At 42.5% G+C, this 25,288-nt stretch overlaps 1 protein-coding gene across 2 annotated transcripts in view; it reads left to right on the top strand.

The window, feature by feature from the left end:
- Positions 1-25,288, top strand: part of DTNBP1 (dystrobrevin binding protein 1) — a 121,097-nt gene that overhangs the window by 8,289 nt on the left and 87,520 nt on the right. For both annotated transcript variants that reach the window (XM_075921200.2, XM_089776372.1), the window contains exons 4-5: positions 1,076-1,136; positions 4,235-4,367. In XM_075921200.2, coding sequence (XP_075777315.1) covers positions 1,076-1,136; positions 4,235-4,367 — 194 coding nt within the window. The remainder of the gene's footprint in view (positions 1-1,075; positions 1,137-4,234; positions 4,368-25,288) is intronic.

Genomic DNA, 25,288 nt, shown 5'->3' with positions numbered 1-25,288 from the left:
TTTAATTATTAGAAAATGCTGTGTTTATGCATTTTAATCTAAATCTCATCCAGTTGCAGCTTCACAGAACTGACAAGTGTGTGTGTATGAATTCCAAAGAATTCATAAGAAATATGCATAATTCACCATTTCTAACACGAGCTATATAGCTGCTTAAATAAATGTGTATAGATATAATGTATCCTCCAGGTTAGCAAAGAACCAAATTTAGGTAAAGGCAATACTGTATTTAGCTGTAAGTCAACATGGCTTAATGGCTACCAACCAATGAGAATTGATCTCGTAAGTAAATAACTAAAATACAAATTGATATAAATCAAGATTTTCTGTGATTTAAATCATGATTAAAATTGGTGCTTTAAATCACTTGGATATAAATCAGTCCACCCTGCACTATGCAAAGGTATATTGTACCTCCATAATGTCTTCTGATTTGTTTTACACCTACTTGTATATCTTAGGTATCTCGATCCAAAAGAATTTACTATAGTAGGGCCTCAGTCCTCTAAGGGTCTTTAGATGCTATTCTAAATAAATTAATAAAAAATAATAGCTTGCAGCATCTGGAAGTGCACCTGGCATTTTAATTAACACTCACTGTATGGATATGAAGAACTTAGAAAATTCTGGGGTCAGTGGTCTTACTGAATATTCCAGTAAGAGTTTATGTGGATATGTGTATTTTAAGGGCAAGATGCCATATGCCCAAATACTTTGTTTAAAAATTCTATTCTGAATGCTATTTGTGTTATATACAATTCTAAGAGCTGTAATGTTAGTGTTTTATTGCTTTCTTCCTGGGATTATTATTTCCAATAGTATGTTTTAGTTGTCTCTTTGTACAGTTTTACTTGGCTGTGTTTTCTAGCCACGTTAATTAGCAATTTAGGAAAGCCATGAAGCACTAAACGGCAAATGCATAGTTTTCATCTGGGACAATATTCTACTAATGTGGAACTTACATTTAGATATATACAGATAAGATGAAACACCAGCATTCATAATCTTTGTTTTGAATTGGGAGCTGAATTTATGGTAAGCATAACCACAAATTTTTTTTTTTTATTCTTTTGAGGTATGAAGACTCTTGGGCAGCCCTTCACAGAGGAGCTAAGGAATGTGCAAAAGCTGGAGAGGTAAGAAAAAATTACATCAGTTAAAATAACTGAAGAACTGTGCAAAACTTGCAAAAATTTTAATATATATATAAGTATTTTGAAAAAATACTCAAATTACATTACAGTTGGGTAATTGTTAAATTGGACTCGACTATTTTTACTTGGTTTAATCCGATACAGTGACATCTCAGAGATTAAGAATACTTCTGGAATGGAGGCTGTTTGTAACTCTGCACAAAATATTAGGGTTGTTCTTTTGAAAGTTTATAACTGAGTATTGACTTCATACAGCTTTGAAATTTTACTATTCAGAAGAAAAATGCTGTTTTCCCTTTATTGTTTTTAGTAGTTTAAAACAATACTGTGTCTGCTATTTCTGTGTCTCTGCTGCCTGTTTGTGCACTTCCAGTTCCAAATGAGGCGTGTGGTTGACTGGTCAGTTCATAACTATGGTGTTCATAACTATGAGGTTCTGTTACATTTAACCAGAGCCTTTCCCTTCTCCGGTGGATCAACCAACAGGGCCGCAGTGGGCCCGGCGGTGCGGAAGGAGCAGCTCCCACTGCTGGTGGCAGTGTGCTGGGAAGGAGTAGTCCTTGCTGCCCATGGTGCAGTCACAATTGAATTGGGGCAACCCTTGTTGCCTGCAGTCAGTGGTTAACCAGTTAAGCAAATCATTTAAACATTCTGGGTGATTTTTTTACATCCCTGACTCCTATATAAGAACCATTTGGCCTTTGAATGTTAATAAAGTAATCTGTGAATAATTTAATGTTCAGTAGTTTCCCATATTAGTATTAATTTCAAATATTAATTCCAATATTTGTGTTCATGCAACATTTTATTCTTTATATTTTAAAGATGATATGGGTCAGTTGGTGATAATTTTGTGCCCTCTTTTCCTTTACAATATTTACAGAGTTCTGAAAGACTTAAAAATTTTCCCCCCCTTAGAGCAGCATAATTTTTAACTTTATAAATGTCTGGAATCTCAAGTTTATCTTTCCTTAAGAACTTCTTTGGAGGATCCAGAGATGTGAATTGGGAGCTTTTAGCTCTTTATTGCAAGGGCAGCAGGGCAAATAAAAATTACTGTTTTAAAAAAATAAATAAAAATTATCCAGTTTTTTAAAATTTAAATTAAATCCAGATTTTAAAAAGTGAAATTATTACAGTTAAATTAAAGCCATACATTATAATGTAAACTAAATAAAAATACTAAGTAGCAAATGTTTGTTGCCAGGTTTTAAAGAGTCTATCATTGCACTCAGGGAAATCACTGGCTAAGTATCTGAAATCAAAATTTAAGTGCTAGCTTTTGAAGACCCACAGAAGAAAATTTTTCTTATTTTGGTTTACTCAGCTAGTTCATTCAGAGTTAAGTAACCGGTTGCAGTTGAAAAAGCAGGGAATCCTTTTCTGCTTCCAATCTATGTATAGAGTGTAGGAGAATGAGATCAGCTGGTTATAAAATTTTGAAGGATGTAGTGTCTGGAAACATTTTGTTCAGTTCATTTACTATGGATATTTCTCCCTTTTGATTAATAAATCAGCTCGTTTAAAAAGAAGAACTTGTTTTGATAAACCTTTTCTTATTTGTTAAGGCCATTTAGGGTAGCTTTATTTAATTTAATACTCCTGAGAGAATTCTGCATCAAGAAATAAAAATTCTGAATATTTTTGGCAAAATAAAACAATATAATTAAATCATTTCAATTATTTCCTGACAAGTATTTTGAAATAATTACAACCATTTTCAGTTATTTTTGTATTTCTCCTCCAGCTGGACTAATGCTTCTAAGTGGCAGGGACATGCCCAGACTTACCTCTATGGTGACTTACCTTTCCCCTGGCTGCTCCGGGTATCCAAAGAGATGTGCCATCTCTACTGAGGAGGGGTGAATGAGCATTGGTATAGCATTTCTTTGCTTCCCCCACATAAATCTTTTTTCTGTACAGAAGGCAAAGAGAATCTGTGTGGGGGTGGGGCATGTTTTTGTGTGTGCTCAATGGTGCAGAATTTTTCTGAGTAAAATAATACAAGTTTTTAAATGCTGTTTTTGTCCATTTTAATTGAACTTGAAATTTCATTGAAGTAGCCCTTGACATACTCAAATAAAAAATGCATCATTCACCTTTTTCTATCAGGAAAAGTATGAATCTGAATAAATGTATGTTGAGCTATATAATTGCTTAAATCAATCTGTATAGATAAAGCATATTCTCTTGGTTAAGAAAAATGAAACACAATTTAGTGTAAAGGCTATATTTAGTTGCAAATCAACTTATTTTAATGGTTACCAATCAGTGAGAGAAAAATAAAGTACATATATAAAATAGGGATGTTAAAATGCGTGTAATTGATTAACCGTGTAACCACTGAAAATTCCAGCAGTTACATGCGGGGTGGCAGCCAGTTCCCTGGAAGGTGACTCCCTATGAGCTAGTACATGTGGAGAGCTGGCTTTTGAGCCAGTTCCCCATGTCTACCGGCTCCTGCCTGCTGCCCCGCGCTGCTATCTCTGTATCAGGGCACATCTAGACTACCCTCGACTTCCAAAAGAAGATATGCAGATTTGGCGCGAGGCAGCAGCATGTGGCGCAGGTGGCTTCCAAGAAGTTGGAAGTTGGACCAGGAAGTTGGCATCATGTAGCCTTTTGGGTAACCTGTTTAAATGGCTACACTCTTACATCCCTAATATAAAATGCTGGTTTAAATACTGGTTTAAAATCTTCTATTTAAATCATTCTGCCCTTAAGGACAGGGTATTAAGAATCTTAAAAGATTGTAAACTGGAGGAGAAGAGGGCCAGAATTGTCACAGAGAAGATGTTTTGTAAATTTTTATTCCTGAAATAAGTAGAAATAAATATTTGATTTTAAATGGCAAAAGATACATTTTATGGCAACTTCTTGTTAGTGCATATTGAACTTAAACATTAAAAAAACCCATAACCTTTACTAAAGCATACTTTGAACATCTTCTCTCTCAACACTGAAACTTCATTGGTCTAGTCATAGACTTTGTGGATGCATAAGGCTGAAGTTCATAAGTTAATAATCACTTTTGCAAGTAAACATAAAGTATGTTTTGTCCTTCATTGTAAATATTACAGCTAGTGGATAGTGAAGTTGTGATGCTTTCTGCACACTGGGAGAAGAAGAGGAATAGTCTAATAGAGCTGCAGGAACAGCTCCAGCAAGTTCCAGGGTTTTTGGCAGATCTGGAGTCCATGACAGCAAATATAGGTAAGCTGTGTGTGATATTTCTTTTTAACAGGAGTAAAAAACAGTGTTTTGTTACTGACTAATTTTTTTAGAGTTCAGCTGTTCTGAGAATTGTAATTATAAAGCTATTTTTACTCTCTACTAAAATGATTTCACTGTTTTATTGACGGTCTCTATTGCTTAAATCCTTACACATTTGTAACGGTTGCCTGAAAACTAACTAACTAGCCATATATAATTTGAGTATATTTGAATACTGAATCTGTATACTCTTAGAGAATTTGTGTTATCTGTAAATTGCATTTCTGAAAGACTTCCTTAATTTGGAACACTTCAGTTGATAGCTAAAATAAAAGCAGGAGTATTTTTAATTGTACGTTGTTGTTGGTTGCTATAGCTACAAAATTTGTGGGTTTAGTTTCAGTAGCTAAGACACTTAGGGAGTGTAGGGATGGCTTTCTTGAAAGGTGTTGGTTTTATCATAAGCCGTGTTTCCAGCCCTGCCTATCATTAAGGTTGTCCAACAATGCCCTTTTATCTGTTTTTCAGCTTCTTACAACTTTTCAAAACAGTAACCTTTTGCATAGAAGTTTTCTGTGACTAGCTCATTTTTTTTCAAGATATTCAGCATGTGGCCGACAAAGTCGTTCACCCGTTTCCAGGCATATAACTAGGGAAAAATAAATTTTGATCAAGTTAAAAAAGTCTGGTAATTTTTTCTTTAAAAAAACTCTTTGTGTTCCCAGGCATTGAAATTTAGGAGGAGAGTAGCTTTTGATTCAGTGATGTGCCTTTACGTTGTCCTCCTTAAAATCTGCTGAAGTTCAGTCAAGTTTATAAGCATTTAGAAAAAGTACAGTTTGTACATGCTCAGTAGAGACTTAATACGTTTTATCAACTAAATTCCCCAAAAGATTCTGTTTGTACTGGGCATGCTGCAGCCTAAAACAAAGCAGGACTTTCAGCAATTGCAGCTTGGGGCTTCTGTGGCCCAAGTTTGTCTGGGCAACACAAGTGAGAGCAGGAAAACTCTTTTTCTGTCATGTCAGTGACATTCCTGTTGGTAAGTAGGCGATGTGGAGGAGGAAACTGCCTGGTTCAAATGCAGAAGAGGCAATAGTTTTGCAGGGGCGCACAATCTGTTGGGGGGGGGGCACTTCACAAACTTTGGTGCATGGGTTGTGTGTCGGTTCTGGTCCCCAGAAGGGACGGTTCCCTTTGGTGTGAGCCCCTGGAAGGGGAGGAGACTTTGTGCACTCCCCCGCCCCTGGGCAACTGGGACATGGGGGAGCATGTGAAGTCTCTTGCCCCACTCACCCGCGCCCTGCCAGGGGCATGCAGCGCTGAGAGGGAACCGCCAGCCATTTTGAACAGCTGGCAGTTCCTTCTAGGTGCTGCGTGCCCCTCATGTGGGAGGAGATTTCATGTGCTCTCCCCCCCCCAGCCCAATTGGGATGTTGGGGCAGGGAAGTGCATGAAATCATTGACTGTTCAGAATGGCTGGTGGTTCCCTTTAGGCATCTTGTACCCCGGTGGGAGGATGGAGCGTCCAGGTGCTTTGAACAGCGAATGACTTTGTGCACTTGGTGGGGTGGTGGTGGTGGCTGGGCAAGGATTGGGAGCCAGAGAAAGAAATGGTGTGAGGGTGGGATAGGACCAAATAGGTGTGTATTAGAGGGATGGAGACTGAGAGATGAGATGAGGGTGTGGAGAGAGAGTGGTACTGAGGACTAAGGATGTTAAGTATTGGGTAATTGACTAATCAAATAGTCAATGCATTTCTGCATCGACTATTCGATTAGTTGATGGGGCGCCTCCATCTTTGAAGTGTAACAACAACCCTAGGGTGGCGGCGTTTCAAAGTGGCAGTGCCACACGGAGCCTGGGATCTCTCAGGCTCTCTGCATCGCTGCCGCTTTGAAATGCCGTGAGGAGCCCGAAGCTGGGTTCCCTGCAGTATTTCAAAGCAGCAGCACCAAGTGGAGCCCGTAATCAGTTGGAGAGTCCCCACCTGATCACGGGCTCTATGCGGCGCTGCCTCTTCGAAATGCCATGAGGAGCCTGACACCAGGCTTCCCACAGCATTCAAAGCGGCAGCACCTCACAGAGCAGCTGATGCTGGGCTTTGTGCAGAGTTGCTGCTTTGAAGTACCCTCCTTGCTACCTCTATTTGATAGAGGCAGCAAGGAGGGGGAAGCAACTAGTTAACTATCCTGTCGACTAGCCGATAAGCATTTACTTATTGGATAGTTGACTAGTCCTTCACATCGCTACTGAGGACCAGTGGGTGAGCAGAGAAATGCATCTGACAACAAGTTCTGGGGTGGGGTGAAGAAATGAGACTGGCTGGGCAAAGAGACTGGGACACGTAACTAGGGGATACACTGGGACTGTGGATGCTGGAACTGAGATACAAGGGAATTTGAGGTGGGAGATTAGGACTGGGAGTCAGAGGTATGGGAAACATATCATAATGGTGGTGGAGTCACAGATTGGATAAAGAGATGGGGATGGAGAACTGAGGTTTGAACAATGGGATTTGGAGGGGGAATTGGAACAACCGGGTGAGTAAAATTAGGATTTCTGGACAGAAACTGGGGAATGGAGACTGAGATTGGGATGAGAATCCCAGGATCAGGAATAGACAGGAGCAAGACAGGGATGGGTTGTGGAGGACACAGGAAGACTGGGCAGTGTGAAATGGGCAGAATTCTGTGCCCACTAGAGTGTACTCTCACTAATTCAGAAAATAACTATGTACTAAAACAGGGCTTCTCAACTTTGGAAGCTTTGCAGGCTACAATGATACTCACAGTACATGCTGAGGGCCGCAATTTAAGTGTGGTGGCATATACATGCAGATATATATACAAATGGCTCTTTCACACCTACAGGCATGAATACAAAAATTAAGACAAGACTACACAACACACAGGGCCCATTTAAGTCACTTCTGTTTATATGAATAAAATGCAATATTTACCCAATTTCTACCCATGTGACAGCACTTTTAATGAGCAATGACAGTCGAGGAATTTAACTACTAAAACGCATATCAACAGAAGACCATTATATTTACTATTTTTTTTGTTTTGGCTTCAGAACAGTCCAGGACTTTAACTACTAAAACACATATCAACCCAAACTGTGCCACGGGCTGCAAACAAACAGGCCATGGCCTACGTGTTGAGTAGCCCTGTACTGGAATATATGTGGTCTGTATTTGTTTCTCAGAGAGTTATGATCTTTGGTGTTTTAGAAAAGAAAAATCAACATTGAAGACTGATATTTTTGAAAAACTTGTTTGTGCTTCAGCTTTCTAATTAATGCCTTGTAAAGGACATCTGATAAACTGCTTGCAGTAAAGGGAGAATTAGAAGAGTCTTAGGAAATAAACAATACAATATAGAGTAGGAATGTCAATGAGTAGTTGACTAGACAATTAACCAATAAGCCTTGGCTTATCGATAAATCTTGTAGACTATTTGCATTTCTCCCTTGCCTCTATCAGAAGCCGGTTTCCCCCCCCCCCCACCCCTTCCTGACACCAACTCCACAGTGCTGCCTGCCCCCCTGTGTTGCTGCCTCTTATCAGAGGTACAGCGGGGAAGGGGGGCAGGGTAGCCTGCTGCAAAGTAGCCCCTGTCTGGGACAGGTCTGAGCTCCCCGCAGACACAAGCTGCTCCACGGCAGCTTCCCCCTTACCTCCCAGCAGCCTCTGTCTGTGGGAAGCTCTTTTAATCTGGCTCCCCTCACGGACCAGCTCTTATGTGCCACCCCCTGCTGCTGCTGCCCCTGATACAGAGGCAGCAGTGTGGGGTGGCAGGGGACTCCCTGGGGCCAGAGTGCACTGGCTGCCGACCTTGCCCCCAGGGACTATAGAATAGTTGAGTATCAGAGGGGTAGCCGTGTTAGTCTGAATCTGCAAAAGCGGCGAGGAGTCCTGTGGCACCTTATAGACTAACTGAAGTGTTGGAGCATAAGCTTTCGTGGGTCTTTCGTGCATCTGACGAAGTGGGTCTTTGCCCACGAAAGCTTATGCTCCAACACTTGAGTTAGTCTATAAGGTGCCACAGGACTCCTTGCTGCTTTTGTAGAATAGTTGAGTAACTGATAAGAATTCATGTGGTTACTCGACTATTTTATTACCTGATATGTAACATCTTTAATATAGAGAGCATTCTTCTTTTAAATAGTATACCGAATTTAGTTTTGCCACAGTTTTCTTGTCTATTTCGTTTCCGAATTTAAGGCAAATATAGAATGCAGTTCATAAATGCAACTCTTCTGCCTCCTAGGGGTTTGTACAGTATTTCTTTCATATTGTAAATTTGAGCAAGCATTACTTACCACTGTCGTGTATTTCAAAGTTTATAGGTGTTTAGAACTAACTCATTCTCAGTATCCTCCATGTCAGTTTTCACAGTGGGCATTCCCCATTTCCATAGGGAGGCAGACTAAAGCTGTGCTCTGAGCATAGACTGTTCCTCAGGAAGAATGCTTCTGAATTCTTTGCATTGAAATGGCACAGGTGACAGATAAGTCTCCCTTTGTAAGAGAGCCTTTAGAAGATTTGTAAAAAATTAACTTTGTTTCTTCATTGTCTTCAAGTTTTTCTCCTCAAAACTCCTAACCAGATGTGGGCACTCAAATTCCTGCTACCTGCTGGCACATGGGCAAATTCTGTGCTGACATGCTTGAAAATGCTACAAAAATATCTCCTTTATTTAAAATTAAGTTTGATAAACTGACATGAGAAAGTTAGTGCTTAATCTGTTAAATGATTTAAATCAATATTTCTTTCTTACTGGTTAAATTAAACCATTCTCCCTAGATGCAGCACTAGCATAATGGCTCAGGGGTAATTGTCATTAACAGCGAGTTTCCATTAGCAGCTGGTGGCCCATGGAAAGGTTTGCATTGAACCAAGTGGGCCAAAAAATTTCAGAACCACTGAACTATGTGAGGTAAGATACATGGCCTGAGTTTTGAGGTATGAACAATTATAACCCTTTCAGTTTCAAATGTGAGATTTATTTATGGCTTTTGGTCAAATACCTAAACAATAAACCATCTCAATTAGGAACCAGCTGATATGTCTGAGCAACCTTAATAGCATGTACGTGCACTGACCTTTTGTGTAGTTTGTAGAGATGCTGTATGATGATCTAGCTTGCACCTTTATGATTCAGTATTCTTTTACACTACATCATAGGTACTATTTCAACCCTTTTTTTTTTTTTTTTTTTTTGAAAAGTTCCTTATTTATCTCCTCTGGTAAGCTGCACCTCATTGCTGACAGTAAGACTTGGTGAAGGCAAGAAAGAAAAAGGGTTTACTTTTCATCAGTAGCTCTTGTTCTTAGATTGTATTCTATCAATGGAGACTCAGTGACCCTTCTTTTCTTCCTCTTCTGAGCCCAACTGCAAATAGAGCATTTGGAGGTATGGAGCCAACTAAAAGGATCGCGAGAGTTGGGTGTTAATTAGGGATGTTAAAATGTGTGTATTATGTAAATGTGTAACCACTGAACTTTTCAGCAGTTACACATTTACATGTGATTGGTGGCTCCCTGGGAGCTGGTACATGGGAAGCAAGTTTAAAAACCAGCTTCCTGCGTACACTGGTTCCCGCCTTCCCCTCCCCCGCTCATGCTGCAGCCTCTGATACAGAGGCACAGTACAGGGGCAGGGGTCCGGGTGTGTAACCGTGAAGGTTAACCAAGGCTCATCAGTTAATCATGCACATGTGTACACTATCACATCCCTAGTATTTATATTTCGGGTCTATAGAATATTGCACTGCAAAGAGAACATTAACTGTTTGGTATCTGTGACTGCAAAATGGATTTACTAGAATTTACGGTGGATAAGTAGGGTTGCCAGGTGTCCGATATTTGAGACATGTGTCCGGTAAAAAAAACCCAGAAAATACATGTAAAATGTCCGGTATTTTCTGTTTTTCTTGGACGGAAGGCTGCATAGGACATTCTTCCCCCGCTGTGTCTGATGGGGTGGTGGGAGTGTGGGAGCGTGTGAGGATTTAAAGGGGACGTGACTCTCTTTTTGTGAAACTATCTGGCAACCCTGTGGATAAGAATTAGAGCTGTTTTGCAATATTTTCACTAAAATAAAATGTTAACAATTTATACTTTTTTTTTAATGTTTTTGGTTCAGGGTCTGCATGTGCTTGGTTGCTTGCTTATGAAAGGGAGAGAGTACATCTATGTAACCAACCAACCAAACAAAATCGGCAGAGCTGAACCCAGGCCAACTGACTTGGGATAACAGACTGCAAAATGGGAATTGTAGATGTTTGCCCAGGATTTGAAACCTGAGGATTGGGGGCTGGAGGAATGGATCTCAAAGCTCTGTCTTCAGCCCGAGTGGAAATATCTACACTTCTTGATTTTTAGGCCCATAGTATAAGTCTGAATGAGTTAAACCAGCTCTGACACTTTTGCAACATTTGTGGTGGTTTTTGATTGCAGTGTGGACATACCCAGAAACTCTGATGCCTTACCCTGATGGTTAGTGCCTAGTTCTGATCCATGATTAATAACTGCTCCCAATCAGGCAAAGTAGGAACTTTAATCAGGGTCTCCTCCATTGTAGATGAGTGTCCTAACCACCAGGCTATTCATTGGCTATTCTGGGGTAGGTCAGTGAAATTTTTTCACTGTCTTTCCCTCTCCTTCCCTCTTGGACCTGAGAACATAATTTTCACAAAAGCGGTTTCAGAATTTGACATGTGATAAAACTCATGGTTGAAAAATTCCCAGACAGCTCTAATCCCAGATCAGTGCCCTAACCATTCAACAATAGAATTTTTCTCCTCCTGATTATGATTTTGTAAAAAAGGTCAAAAGCTTTTGCTTTACTTTTAGTGTGTCATGTATACAAATTTTAAAGCCTTGAAAGTTGCTGCAAAACTGAATTGTTGTCCTCTAAAGAGCTCTAATTGGGATTTAAAAGATTAAGAATAAAATCACTATTCTTTAGTCAAGTAAATAAGTTGTTTTTTCTAGGCTCCCACTAGAGGCTGCTCAAATACAGCTACTCAGAAGTGGCTGGCTGAACCTGAACTGGAAAGAAAGGAGAGAGTGTGAAATCTGAATTGCTTGGTTTTATTACGTGATTTCCTCTTCAGGAAGAATACTAGTAAAATAGTACCCAGTCTAAATTACACTGTGGGAGACCTGTTATGTTAGTAAATTTTGTGAATTAGTAAATGAACAGTTAATTTAAAAAACAAGTTAATGCACCAGTGTCCTTTGATTTATTTTAAAATTGGTTCATTATGCTTCTTGAGCTAGTACTGGAAATGGGTTTCACAAAATAAAAAGGGTTATGAGAAATAAAAGAATATCTTGATCGTGTCTTTGAAATCTTTGCTAGGTGATAGGGTGGATTACTTATTGCAGTATTATAAAATGTGTGGAATAATGAAATTCTACTTTTAAACTATTTTATGTTGGTATGTGAAGTTGAAATTGTATGTTTTATTCAGGTCATGTACAAACACTCAAGATAGGGCACTTTATGTACACCATTCCCATGAATTTCAAAATTTAAACACAGCTTTTTTAGTGACACAAATATAAAATATTTAATCCTGGAACTTTAGGAAAATAGACAAAACTTTTAAAGCTATATTTAGTATCAACTCTGCTAGCTACTAACAAACTGTGTTTTAGTAGTTTTTATTTTCCTATCATAAGCAAAAAAACTAGTAGTCATTGGAAGTGCTACAAGAATGAGACTTTTTAAATTATGTTCCAGTAAAAGGGACATTATGTTTATGCAGGCCTTTGTCTGATGTATATAGTATAAATGTACTCTGTGGTTAGCAGCTTCTTGTCTCCATCTTAAATGCAATGTATCTTGTAATTTTTATACTTTGAAATGGCCAGAATGCCAAAAAGGAAAGGCTTTTTTTTCATGTCTACTTAAAAAATGAAATGATTACATATATTGTGATTTAAATTTTAAAAATTGAACCTTTACATCCTGATATATTACTGCTATATTCTTAGGGTGAAAGGTATATGGTATTGCACATATTTAGTTCATAAACAATTTCAGATATATTTAACTGAAGCAAGCTTAAGTCTCTTAACGACTAAGTAGTTAAGTTGTCCCTTTTTTTTTTAACTTTTAAACTGTTTTCAGCGTGCTGATTCCTGAAATAATACAGCACAAAATCAGTATGATGAGCCTTTGGTACTACTAAAGATCAGACATCTTACCTGTACATTGCAGACTTCTAAAATTATAAGCTGTTGCTTGCAAAAATGGAAACCAGCACCTGTTACCATAAATCATTTAAACACTAAACTTTTTCATCAATGTTTATATTGGTTTTAGAATTGAAAATCTTGCTTGGTTTTCTGTGATACTTCACAGAATAAAATAATATTTTAAAAGTCTTAACATTTAGATGTATTTGACTTGGTGACCATTAACAAGTTGTAAAACTAGAATGATGATTTTTTTTTTTGAGCAAAAGAGAGGGTGTGTGGGGTGTGTGATCATGACTCCAAAATAACTATACATTTGCTTGGTTTAATAATGAATATATTTTAAAAATATTTAGGATTTTGAATTCTCCTTGAACATAAGGCTTCTGTGCAGTTCATGATCTGCATTTGTGTACAGGCAGTCCCCGAGTTACGCGGATCCGACTTATGTTACGAACGGGGACCTCTCCCTGGTCTCCAGCAGACCAGGGAGAGGAAGCAAAGCGGCGGAACACGCGGGCAGCGGACAGCCCAGAGAAAAGCAGAGCAAAGTCCCAGAGCACGCGGGCAGCCCAGACGCGTCTGGGCTGCCCGCGTGTTCCGCCGCTTTGCTCCCCGTCCCCCTGGTCTGCAGGCCAGGGAGACGGGTAGCAAAGCAGAGCAAAGCCGCGGAGCCCGAGGGCAGCAGGACAGCCAAGGCGCATCTGGGCTGTCCCGCTGCCCCCGTGCTCCGCGGCTTTGCTCCAGACGCCTGTGGTACAGCAGCTGGGGCGCTGCCGGTTGGTCCCGTAGCGCTGCTCTGGGCCTGGCGTCCCCAAGTCAGCTGCTGCTGAAACTGTCCAGTGGCTGACTACAGGAAGCCTCTGCCCCAGGCTTCCTGGAATCAGCCGCTGATCAGTTTCAGCAGCACCTGACTTGGGGACGCTTGAGGTTCTTAAGTTGATTCTGTATGTAAGTCAGAACTGGCGGTCAGTTTCAGCAGCGGCTGAATCTGGACGCCAGTTCCGACTTACATACAGATTCAACTTAAGAACAAACCTACAGTCCCTATCTTGTACGTAACCCGGGGACTGCCTGTATAGTATTGCAAATAATTGAATTCTAACAACGAGACCTAATGAGTTCAATTTCACTGAAGAATGCAGTAGAATATAACAACTTAAATTTCAAGCATAATTGCTGTGGTCTTTACAAGTAAATAACAAATCATTTGATATAAATAACTTTCAGTGTAGCGTGCTTCAATCATAGAAGACTGAAATAACCTTTTACATTAAAAAAACAAAATGGTTAATTTAAGTCTTTCAGTCCTGTGTTGAAATGGAAGAATAGCCTTTCAGATAATCCAGTATAGGGATGTAAAATCCCGTTCAATCAGTTAACCCTTACATTTAATCAGTTAACCTCTTAACTGGGATCCTGCGGACAGGGGCCTGGACCAGGCCGAAGCTGTCCCTCACCACGGGATCCCAGTTAAATAGTTACGTGATTAAATGAAATGGTTAACTGATTAAATGGCATTTTACATCCCTATATGTAAACCAAGCCGACAGTTAACTGGTTATCACACGGCAAGGATGATGCTTACTGGTAACTGGTTAACCAGTTACATTTCTAATCCCATCACTGTAATTTCTTTGCATATAGCAAGAAACAACATTATTTCGCTACTGGAACAACAATCATAACAGATCTGAGACATGGTTGTGCTGCCTCCTAATGTACCAGCCTTCAGATGTACCTGAAAAGTGTCTCTTGATTTTAAAAATGACCAAAAAATACTTGAATCATGAAACGGTGTCCTCAGACTATCTTGGTTGTGCTTGTCTCAATAAGTTCAATCTTCTAAATCCTTCAGATACCTAATTATTGTCTCAAACACCAGAGAACCTTTGGAAGTTCCATATTTATACATGAATGCTTATTGTTACCATCCCTTTTTCCTGACCACACTAAGTACTACCTAATATTATGTGGGAGTGTTTCCGTTTCGGGCACCTCTAGGAACTCCTCAAACTGCTGTGAATAGTTTTATATTCACAGGCAAAACTTTGTAATCCGAGAAGCATTTTACTGAAGATGTTCCTTAGTGCTATCCAGCCACGATAGGATCTGTTTTACTAGCTGTTGTACAGACATTAGGTAAGAGACACTCCTGCCCCAAATAGCTTATTTTCTAAAAAGTAAGATATAAGGGGTGAGTTGAAACAAATAGAGGATGGAGGTGGAAGAGAAAGGGAGGATAATGTTACAATAAGATAAAATAAAATATAATATTTTTAATATAAATAAATACTTTGCTTCTGGCCTGTTGTGTGACTTTGGGCAATTCATTGGGAAAAAACTCTGTTTTCCCAAGTTTGTAAAATAGAGTGCCTCTTCTTGTGAAGCTTTTAGAGATGTATATATGTATAGTCCTATAGGGGTACATCTACACTGCAACATTATTTTGAAATAGCTAGCATTATTATGAAATAACTTAGTCCGAATCTACACAGCAGGCAGTTATTTCGAAATAATGTCAAAATATTGTCAAGCTGGAGGACTTCTTACTACGACTCCTGTAACCCTCATTGTATGAGGAGTAAGGGAAGTCAGAGGAAGAGTGCTCTATTTCGAAATAAGTGCTGTATAGACACTCCCAATTTCGAAATAAGTTATTTCAAAATAAGCTATGCAATTGACGTAGCTCAATTTGCATAGCTTATTTTGAGTTAAGCACTGCTAGGTAGACACATCCTAGAAGAGTCCATCTCTCCCTTTGCTTCACAGAAATATTACAATACTACCTTTTGCAGCACACAGCAGGAGCTATAACTATTGGGGTATTTTCTCACTGAAGTCCAGTCTTGTGAGTAAATAATTCTGGTATTGCTTCAAATGACACATTTGCTGTCATTTTGCATCCATTGAGCAGGTGCAAGACACATTCCTTGGTGCTGTTGATGTGGCAGGTGTATATGTGTTCATAAACCAGGCGAGCAAGGGGTAGGCTGGATTGCCATTGGTAACTACTGGCATTTTAGCATTCCCTATAGTAATCTGCCACTTGGGAAGGAAAATCCTTTCTTGCAACTTTCTAAATAATCCTGTTTTTTATCAGGCACCCTACCCTCCCTACCCAGTGCACATTGATGTCAGTAGGCATCCTTGGTGATCCACTAGTATAAGCATAGAAAAAGTAGCCTTTTCTGTTGATATATTTAGTGGCAAGGTGCTCTTGTGCCAAAACAGATATGAGTTGTCAGTCTCTTTTCTGCAGTTTGGGAACCCTGTTGCTGCAAATCCATCTGCTATGTATTTCATGTTGCCAAGAGTCATAGTTATGCATAGCAGGAGGTGATTAAGAGCCCTGCACACTTGTATCACAATGGCTCCTGCAGTGGATTTCCTGACTCCAAATTGATTCCTGACTGTCTAGTAGCAATCTGGCATTGTAAATTTACACAGTGTAATTGCCACTTGCTTCTCTGCTGTCAGTGCAGTTCTCATTTTGGTGTACCTGTACTGAAGGGCTAGGGTGTGCTGATACAGATTCTAGAATGTGGCCTTGCAAACCTGAAAGTTCTGCAGCCATTGCTTGTCATACCAGACTGCATTACGATGCAATCCCACCAGTCAGTGCTTGTTTCTTGGATCCAGAAATACTTCTCTACCATTTGCAGCAGGTCCATGAATGCCATCAAGTAACCTTCATTTGGTACTTATGTTCCATAGTTCTATGTCCTCCAAGGAATCGTGTTTTCCACTCATTTGGTGATTTTTCTATGACTCTGCCAATGCTCCTGATATTATGCACTGTGCTTGCAATGCTCATGACAATAGTGTGGAGTTGTGTAGGCTCCTTGCTTTTGTTGGACATCATGGGCAGTGAAGATGGCTACAAAAGTTTTGGGGAAGAAAAAAGTGGTATGCAGATAACATTATAAGATGGAGACAAGTCACCTGCCCCCATGACTTGTTTCAGCCACATCATGCATTGCCAAAATCCCCATAAAACAGTGTGCTGGATGGAGTGAGATACCTACTCATGGGATACAGCGCTGCGCAATGACACAAGCCCTCCTGGTGAGCTTATGCACCCACAGCACCAGAGGCCAAATATAGACAATGTTCTAACTGCAGCGTTATTTGCTGATGTAACTTGATTCAATATACATGGTCACAAATTAACTTTGGGATAAATCTATTGGCCGATGTCACCTGAGACGACAAGAAACTTCAAGCACTAGGTTCTGTGGTGTATCCTGGCTAAAAAAAACCTCCTGAATCTTGATAGTGGCTTAGATTAGATGGCCCTTGTTGTCCTTCTAGCCCTATGACTGATTCTAAAGACTGGCCAGCCACGCTGGAACAATGACTGTAGTTAGCAGACTACTTGGAACAAAAGGCTCCAGTTGTATTTTAGTCTTTGAATCATATTTTTACTTTTGTTTGTAATCATTTCTATCCCTATTCTTTCTACTTGGTGTTATAGAAATCTAGATACTGTTGTTGATAAACTTGTGTTACTTTTACAAAATCATTTTATTTCTGTATATTGAACTACGGGGTACAATCTTGAGGTAAACTACAAATCTGATGTGCATTCTGTTCTGTCTCTTCGAAGGCAGTAAACTTGATGACTTTTGTGAGGATTCAGTGAGGAGGGATTGGATGGTTTTGAGATGGAAATGGCTGTTAGTGTCACCTGGCAGGAAGTAACCAAGATAGTGAAGTCAGGGTGATACCTTTGTGCTGGGAATATGCTGCTGGTGTAAGGCTATTGAGTTAAAGCTGTACCCCACAGAAACACCTGAGGTTACAGGACAGGCTGTGACTATCCTTTTCATTTATCTGGATGAACGCCAAATTGTTATGGCATTTATTTCTTTTACAAAGGTTGGAGTCTGAACAATGGGTGCTCAGCACCAAAAAGGAGGGATTACCTCACCTAGGTTATTTCCCTCCTCTTCTCCTGCCGTTTTCAGTGAATTACTTGACAGTATATCCAAGCCACAAAAAGTGTTTGATTTCTAGTTCAAAATATGCACTGGCTATACATAGTGCTACCCAGTGGTCTGTCCTCAACACTGAAAATGTTCACCAAGCATATGACAGTAGTAGCAGCTAGGGATGTGAACAGATAATGGGTGCTGGTTAACCAGTACCCGGGATCAGTCCCCTGCCCGTGGCTCCAGCCATGTGGTGAGGCCAGGAGCAGGAACCAGTCTCCACATGTGTGGCTGCAGGCTCCTGCTTCTCCCCCCCCTCCTCCACCCCTCTTGAGCCTTGCATGCTGGGGGGTAGTGGTAGCCAGGAACCTCACACATGTGGTGCTGGAAGCAGAAGTTAAGCTCCCCCCCCCTCCTCCAGTGTATGGGGCTGCTAGCTTAATTGGTTAACTGGTTAAACCTAAGGTTTAACTGGTTAACTGACTAACCAGGATTTTACATCCCTAGTAGCAGCCCATATGTATCATTTTGGAGTGCACATATTTTCCTGACTGGATGAATAATTAGAACAAGGAATGTCAAATGCAAATATTCAAAACAGCATCCTTCCCAAAAATTTATTCTCATCAGTGGCTAAAGTTGAATGCGGAAAAACTGATAACTTGACACCGTGCTGATGGTGGTTTTCCTTTCAACAGCCAGATTTCAGGCTTCCTGTGTGAAACCTTAAAGTTGACCCAAAAACAGTGCATTCTTGTTCTCAGCTTTTGGGGGCCATATGGCCTTGGATGTCTCCATGTTAAGGTTTCAGATTTTACCTCAGGTATCCACAGGCTGAGCTTCACTTGATGTACCATCCAAGCACATGCTGTCTGGGCATGCTAGTTTGCTCACCTGCACAAGTGCTTCAGTTCCTTAATTGGTGGATAGATCCTTGAAACATCTGCAAACGGGCTCTTGCTACCAGAGCCAGCAATTACTCTTGTAACAGATCCATCCACTGGGTGGTAGGCTGCCCATCTGTGGCAAGTTTTTAGGGTCATAGACTGTGAACATATGTTTGGTCTTTGAGCCATTCATTAGGCCTGTGAGAGTTCATTCTATCGTTGGGAATCGGGTGATTCAAGTTTTTACTGAAGACAGACTGCTGTGTTTTATCAGAACAAGCAAGGAGGCACAGGGTCAACAGTGGATCACTTCATGGCAAAAATGAGTTGAACTTTTGTATAAAAGGACAACACATCACAAAAGGCATTTCACCTCTCACGAGTGATAAACTGTATAACGGACACCCTCAGCAGGCACTCTGTAGAACATCAGTCGTCGGAAAAAGGAGGAAATTCTGCCAAGATTTTTTTTCTCTGAAGATAACGGGTAGTAGATCTATTCTGCAGCTATCCTGAACAACATATGCCCAAAGTTCTGCTTCAGGGCAGGTCACAGCCCTGGCTCCTTGATAAATGCTCATTTCTTCCCTAGTTGAGTAACCTACTATATACATTCGCTTTAGTTCTCTTCTGAGGTTAATTAGGAAGCCAAGAGACAAGGCAATCTTAATCCTTATAGCTTCTGCCTGGCCAAACCAATGATTTTCTACAAAGACCAGGTCTCTTTTAAGCCACACCCTTAGTTTGTGCTGTAGGTTATTTTGGTATCCAACTTCAATTAAACCAACCATCTTCCAGTGCTCTTTCTAGCAAGGCCGAACACTTTTTCCTACTTAGGATGTTTGAAGGGCTCTATCATTTAACCAAGACCATATGAAGTCTTTCAGATTTTCTCCTGGACTTCATTGTAGTCTATTCATAAAGGATTAAAGAGCCACCTATTACAGCTCAGCATATTTTTGACTGGATCAGGCTAAGCTGTGATGTATTAAAGGTCTTTTCTCACCCAAGGATGATAGCTTATTCTACGTGGGCAGGCTTTTTGGCAAAATACCTGTTGTGGACATTTGCAAAGGACTAGCTTGGTGCAAACCTTCTTCAGATGCTATGCAATTAGAAAAGTATCCTGGGAAAAAGGGAACTTTGGCAAGTCTATACTGTTGTCCTTCAAATAATTTATAGTCGTCCCCCCCCCCCACCACCACCTGCAGGGAAACTATTGGTGAGAGTTTAACGCAGACTATATTTGTGCAGTGTCATCTGAAGGTTAAGGGAGGTTGTTTACCTGTACAGTAACTGTTCTTTGCGATGTGAAGTCAGGGTGATGTCATTATGCTGCGAACATGCTGCTGGTGTCAGGCTCTGAGCCAAAAATGCATTCCATAGAAACAACTGAGGTAACAGGACAAGCAGTGACCATTTGTTTTTTGTTTGGTCCTAGCTTAGTTATGATGTAGCAAAGGTCTGTTCTCATTCAAGGGTAACAGCCTATTCTATCAGGGCAGCCTCTACATATACAGGCAGTCCCCGAGTTACGCGGATCCGACTTATGTCGGATCTGCAGTTACGAACGGGGTTTTTCTCGCCCTGGAGGATGGGAGCGGTGGGACGCCCAGATGCGCCGCAGTCCCGCCGCCCGCGTCCTCTGGGGCGAGAAAAGCTGCTCCGCGTCTCCCTGGTCCGCGGCTGTCCTGCTGCCAGCGTCCTCCGAGGCTTTGCTCCCCGTCTCCCTGGTCTGCTGGAGACCAGCAGACCAGGGAGACGGGGAGCAAAGCCTCGGAGGACGCCGGCAGCAGGACAGCCGCGGTGCATCTGGGCTGTCCCGCTGCCCGCGTGCTCCGCGTGCTGGTCACCAGCAGACCAGGGAGACGCGGAGCAAAGCCGCGGAGGACCCGGGTGGCGGGACTGCGGTGCGTCTCGGTCTGCCGCCCACGTTTCCCTGGTCTGCTGGGGGGGGGGGGGGAGAGGGAGGCGCAACTAGTGCGCCCCCCCTTCCCCCCAGCAGACCAGGCTTTTCTCCGGACGCCTGTGGTAGAGCAGCTGGGGCACTGCCAGTTGGTCCCGCAGCGCCGCTCTGGGCGCTACTGGACCAACCCGGCAGAACCCCAGCTGCTCTGCCCCAGGCGTCCTGATTCAGCCACTGCTGGTCAGTTTCAGCAGCGGCTGAATCAGGACACCTGGGACAGAGCAGCTGGGGTGCTGCTGGGTTGGTCCAGTAGCGCCGAGGAGCGGTGCTACTGGAGCAACCCAGCAGCACCCCAGCTGCTCTGCCCCAGGCGTCCCCAAGTCAGCCGCTGCTGAAACTGACCAGTGCTGACTACAGGAAGCCCAAGGCAGACTTGCTCTGCCTCGGGCTTCCTATAGTCAGCCGCTGGTCAGTTTCAGCAGCGGCTGAATCTGGACGCCAGTTCCAACTTACATACAGATTCAACTTAAGAACAAACCTATAGTCCCTATCTTGTACGTAACCCAGGGACTGCCTGTACATGCTGTGATCCTCCTACCTTCCCCACTACTTTGACACTTCAGAACTGGTTTTGGAATGGCTGTTTGCAAACTGAGACAGATATCAGTGATACAGCTTCCCAGGTGATTAATCAGCCCCGCCCTGTCAGAGGCACCTGTGAAGCTGTGCTGTCCCATAGTTTAGAGGGAACACTCCTTGGGTTATGTTTGATGTGGGGTGGTTTTATTTCATTTTATTATTTGCAACCATAAGAACTAGAGACTGATTTGTGTGTGTGTATGAGAAATGGAAGCTGAGACTCCAGAGAACAAATGAGAGGTCAGTATACAGTCCCCTCGTTTGCTTTTGTTCCCAGGGTGCCACTGCAAGGTGATATACTGCATGCTTCAGAAAATAATGCCCTACATAAATACTGTGTATATTTTCTATTTTTTATTTTGACGCATATTACTGTCAAAGCTTATTGGAGCCTGCAGATGCACAAATAGGTTTTCAGGCTACTTAGTTTGAACACATGCACCATATATACATGCCATATACTTTGTGAAGCATAGGGATGTATTAGTCAGGGATGTTAAAATGTGTTTATTTTTGTGAACAAGTAATGGCTGACACTTTCAGAGTTTACATGGGGCATAGGAGGCAGGAGCAGTGCTTGTGGGGAGCCAGCTTAAAAGCCGGCTCCCCGCACATACTGGCTCTTGTTCTCCTCTTCCATGTGGCATGGGAGACAGGGCTCCATGGGAGCTGGCTTAAACAGTTCCCCCTGTGTACAGACTCCTGCCTGTTCCCTCTGCCCCGCCATGCCTCTGATACAGAGACTCATTGGTTAACTGTGTGCACAGATATGCATTGACATCCCTAATATAAGCATATTGTATGGTGGACAGATAAATGTTCAACAATATAGTTTTTTTAGAATGAAGGTTTCCAATTGTAACAATTGTCTTCCTAATGAAGCAAGATTTTAAAAATGTACATACAAACATATAGTGTAAAGAAAATGGCTTTCTTTCACAAGTTATCAATTCCTAATGCTGGTAACAGCAGCAGTGCAGAACATTTCAGTAGCTCTGAATCCTGTGATTTCCTCAGAGATTGCTGAGCAGAGCCAGTGACTGCCCTCTCGTACTCCTTTGTCGGGGCAGAAGCTATGCTGAACATGAGAGTCTGACTGCCATAAATGGCATGCATGTGAGTTGCTTGTGAAATGGTAGCTTCTGGCTCTGCTAGTGGGCATTGGGACCTTCAATTTCTGCCTGAGTGACAGCCAGGAAAATTGAAAAGCTTGTATATCCCAAGATAGTTCCCAGCTTAATACAGCCGAAATGAAGCTGACAGCCAAACAAGAAGATAGGGATGCATTTTCAGTCTGATGGTTCTTTTGCCTGAGCATCCAAAAACACAGGGAGATTTTGCCTTTGAACCACTTCTCTTTCCTCTTCCTTGCTTCTTATTGTTGATTGGGGGTTACTACTTTGCAGCAGCCTCCCCTTGTGCTACTGCCTAAAGGCAGCAGCATGGGATGGGGCACAGGCGATACCACAGAGATGGTGCTGGGAGGAACCGGCTTTTAAGCTGGCTCCCCCCAGCACTGGCTCCTGTTTCTCTCCCCTCTTTCCCCCCCCCCCCTCCCGCCCCTGCACACGCCTCTGATACACAGGCAGCAAGGGTGGGGAGAGGGAATGCGAGTAGTGGACTTGACTACCTGATAAGCCTAGGTTTATCTGGTAGTTGACTACCCGACTAGTCACTTGCATCACTATTTAGAACAGCAGTTGAGTTACAGTACACGTGGGTTTGCGGCGTGATTTCAAAATCCCAGGGACTCGACAGGCTCCCCCTGGAGGACGGGTGAGTGTGCCACCTTTCAACAGGGAGTTACCATTTTTCCATACTTTGCCTGCCTACTGAGAGGGTTCTCTTTCAGGATGCACAATGGGTAGTGTCAATTAACGAGAGCACTATTCCACAAACTGGGTCTGCAACTCAACCTTCAAAAGTGCTCGCTGACTCCAAGTTCATAAGGGTCCACTTCAACTGTACAACTGCTGTGGCGTCACTACCTTTGGTCAGAGCGACAGTGCTCACAGGCTTGATAAGCAAGGCTCAACACAGCCCAAGGTTCTCAGCAAAACTTTGTCTCCAGCTCCTGAGATATATGGAGGTAGCTACATTTGTAGTACCACACGCTCGCCTCCACATGAGGCCATTACAAGCATGGCTCCACACTGTCTACAAGCCACATGTTTACCACACGTGAACAAATGTCTATCCACGCCAACCTATAGTGAAAGAATCCCTCTGCTAGTGGACGGAGTTGGACAGCATCTGCAAAGGAGTTCCCTTCCATCACATACCGCTGTCGATGACAGTAACCATGGATGTGTCACTACTAGGGTGGGGAGCTCACATCAGTCACCAAGTCATTCAAGGTGGGTGGTCACCAGAGGAGTCCAAACTTCACATCAACCTCTTGGAACTTGGAGTGGTTCACGATGCCTGCTACCAATTTGCCAATCTCATCCACAACAAATCAGTACACATACTTAGACAACTTGACAACAACGTTTTACATCAACCGCCAGTGCAAAACCTGATCTTATTCACTATGTTGAGAAGCAGTCCATCTGAGTGCTGCATTCCTGAAACATCACCCTCAAGGCATCTTATGTCCCAGGCAAGGACAATGTCCTGGCAGACAACTTCAGCAGGCTGTTTACTTCACTCTTAACCAGGGGTGGGCAATAATTTTTGATGGGGTGGGGGTGGCTCTCCAAAAATTTGGAAAGTGGTCGCGGGCTGCACTCTTCCATGATATTAATGGAGGAGGTACAGGGTCTGAGATGAAGGTTGGGTACAGAAGGGAGCTTGGGGTAAGGGCGGGAGTTTGGGGTGAAGGAGGCTGTTGTGACCTGGGGCACAGGTCTGGGGTGCAGAGATTTGGGTTGTGATCTGGGGCAGGGGATTGGGGTGCCAGATATGAGAGGGGATATGGGCACAGGAGGGAGCAGAGGATTTGGCTATGTGGAGTTGGGGACAGAGGGTTGGAGAAGGGAGGGGTTGGAGAAGGGAGGGGTTGGAGTGCCAGAGGCAGGCTCTGACTGGGAGACTTACCAGCTAGCAACTGTTCCTGAATCAGCATCCCTGCCTGCCCGCCCATGTTCCTTCTAAGCTGCATGGCAGCACAGCTTCACAATCAACCCTACCCAGTCAGCTCCATGCACAAAGCCCTGAGTCTCTGACTGGGAGGGGCTGATTAATCACCTGTGAAGCTGTGCTGCCCCGCAGCTTACAGGGAACACTGCTGCCTGCCCTGCCCCTGCACAGTTCTGCAGCCATGTGCTCTGGAGCCCTTGTGCTTCGTGGCTGCCTATTATTGAAACAGGCAGCTCTCATTGGCCAGTTTGGCCAGTTTCTGGAAAGAATGGGATTGTGCTGGATATGGGAGCAACTCCTAAAGCTTTCCCCCTTCCCTTCTAGATTCACAGTTTTTAAAGAAAACCCTTCTCTCAGCTGCGTGTCTGAGCAGCATGTGGGTGGGGCGAGGCAAGTGGGGAGCCTACCTGGGGCTCCCTGCAATGTCTGTCGGCCAGATCTGGTGGCTTGGTGGGCTGAATCTAGCCCGCGGGCTGTATTTTGCCCAGGCCTACTCTAAACCATTAATGGGAGATCAACCCAAGTATGTTGAAACTGGCATTTAAACAATGGGGATACCCCACTATAGACCTGTTTGCAAACTGCTCAAATAACAAACGCATCAAGTACTGTTTCCGAGCAGAATTCAGCCTCCAATCCCCAGGAGACGTGTTCATTATAAAGTGGGACACAGTGATGTATGCTTTTTCCCACCACTGCCCCTGCTTCACAAAGTAATTCTCAATATAAAGCAGGACAGACCCAGGGTTATCCTGACAGCTCCCAACTGGCCCACACAGGCTTGGTTCCCTTACATGCTTCAGATGATTCAGGCTCCTCTGTGGTGTTTTCCTCTGGTCTCCAGTCTCCTCTCACAGGATGGGGGCAAGCTTCTCCATCCCAGTATCCAGAACCTTCACCTACAAACATTGCTCATTGCTGGCTAACACCCTTAGAATCAACATGTTCAGCCCCTGTACAGGAGATTCTACTAAATCTTCATAAACCAGAAAACAAGAAAAACATACATCTATAAGTTGCATAGATTCACTCTGTAGTGTGATTTGCACATCATTTTGTCCTCGCTAGCCAGCCTGCCTGAAATTCTACAATATTTATCATCACTCAAGGACACAGGGCTCTCCTTCAGCTCTAGAACAGTGCCTCTTATGGCAATTACAGCGTTACAGCCAACAATCAACTAATTCTCTGTATTTGCACACTCCACAGTTAAACATTTTATGAAGAGACTAGAAAATACGTACCCTCTAATTAAA

This window comes from Pelodiscus sinensis, chromosome 2 (assembly GCF_052426305.1).
Source record: "Pelodiscus sinensis isolate ZL-2025 chromosome 2, ASM5242630v1, whole genome shotgun sequence".
Classification (NCBI taxonomy): domain Eukaryota; kingdom Metazoa; phylum Chordata; order Testudines; family Trionychidae; genus Pelodiscus; species Pelodiscus sinensis.
This window is presented reverse-complemented; position numbering and strand designations above follow the sequence as displayed.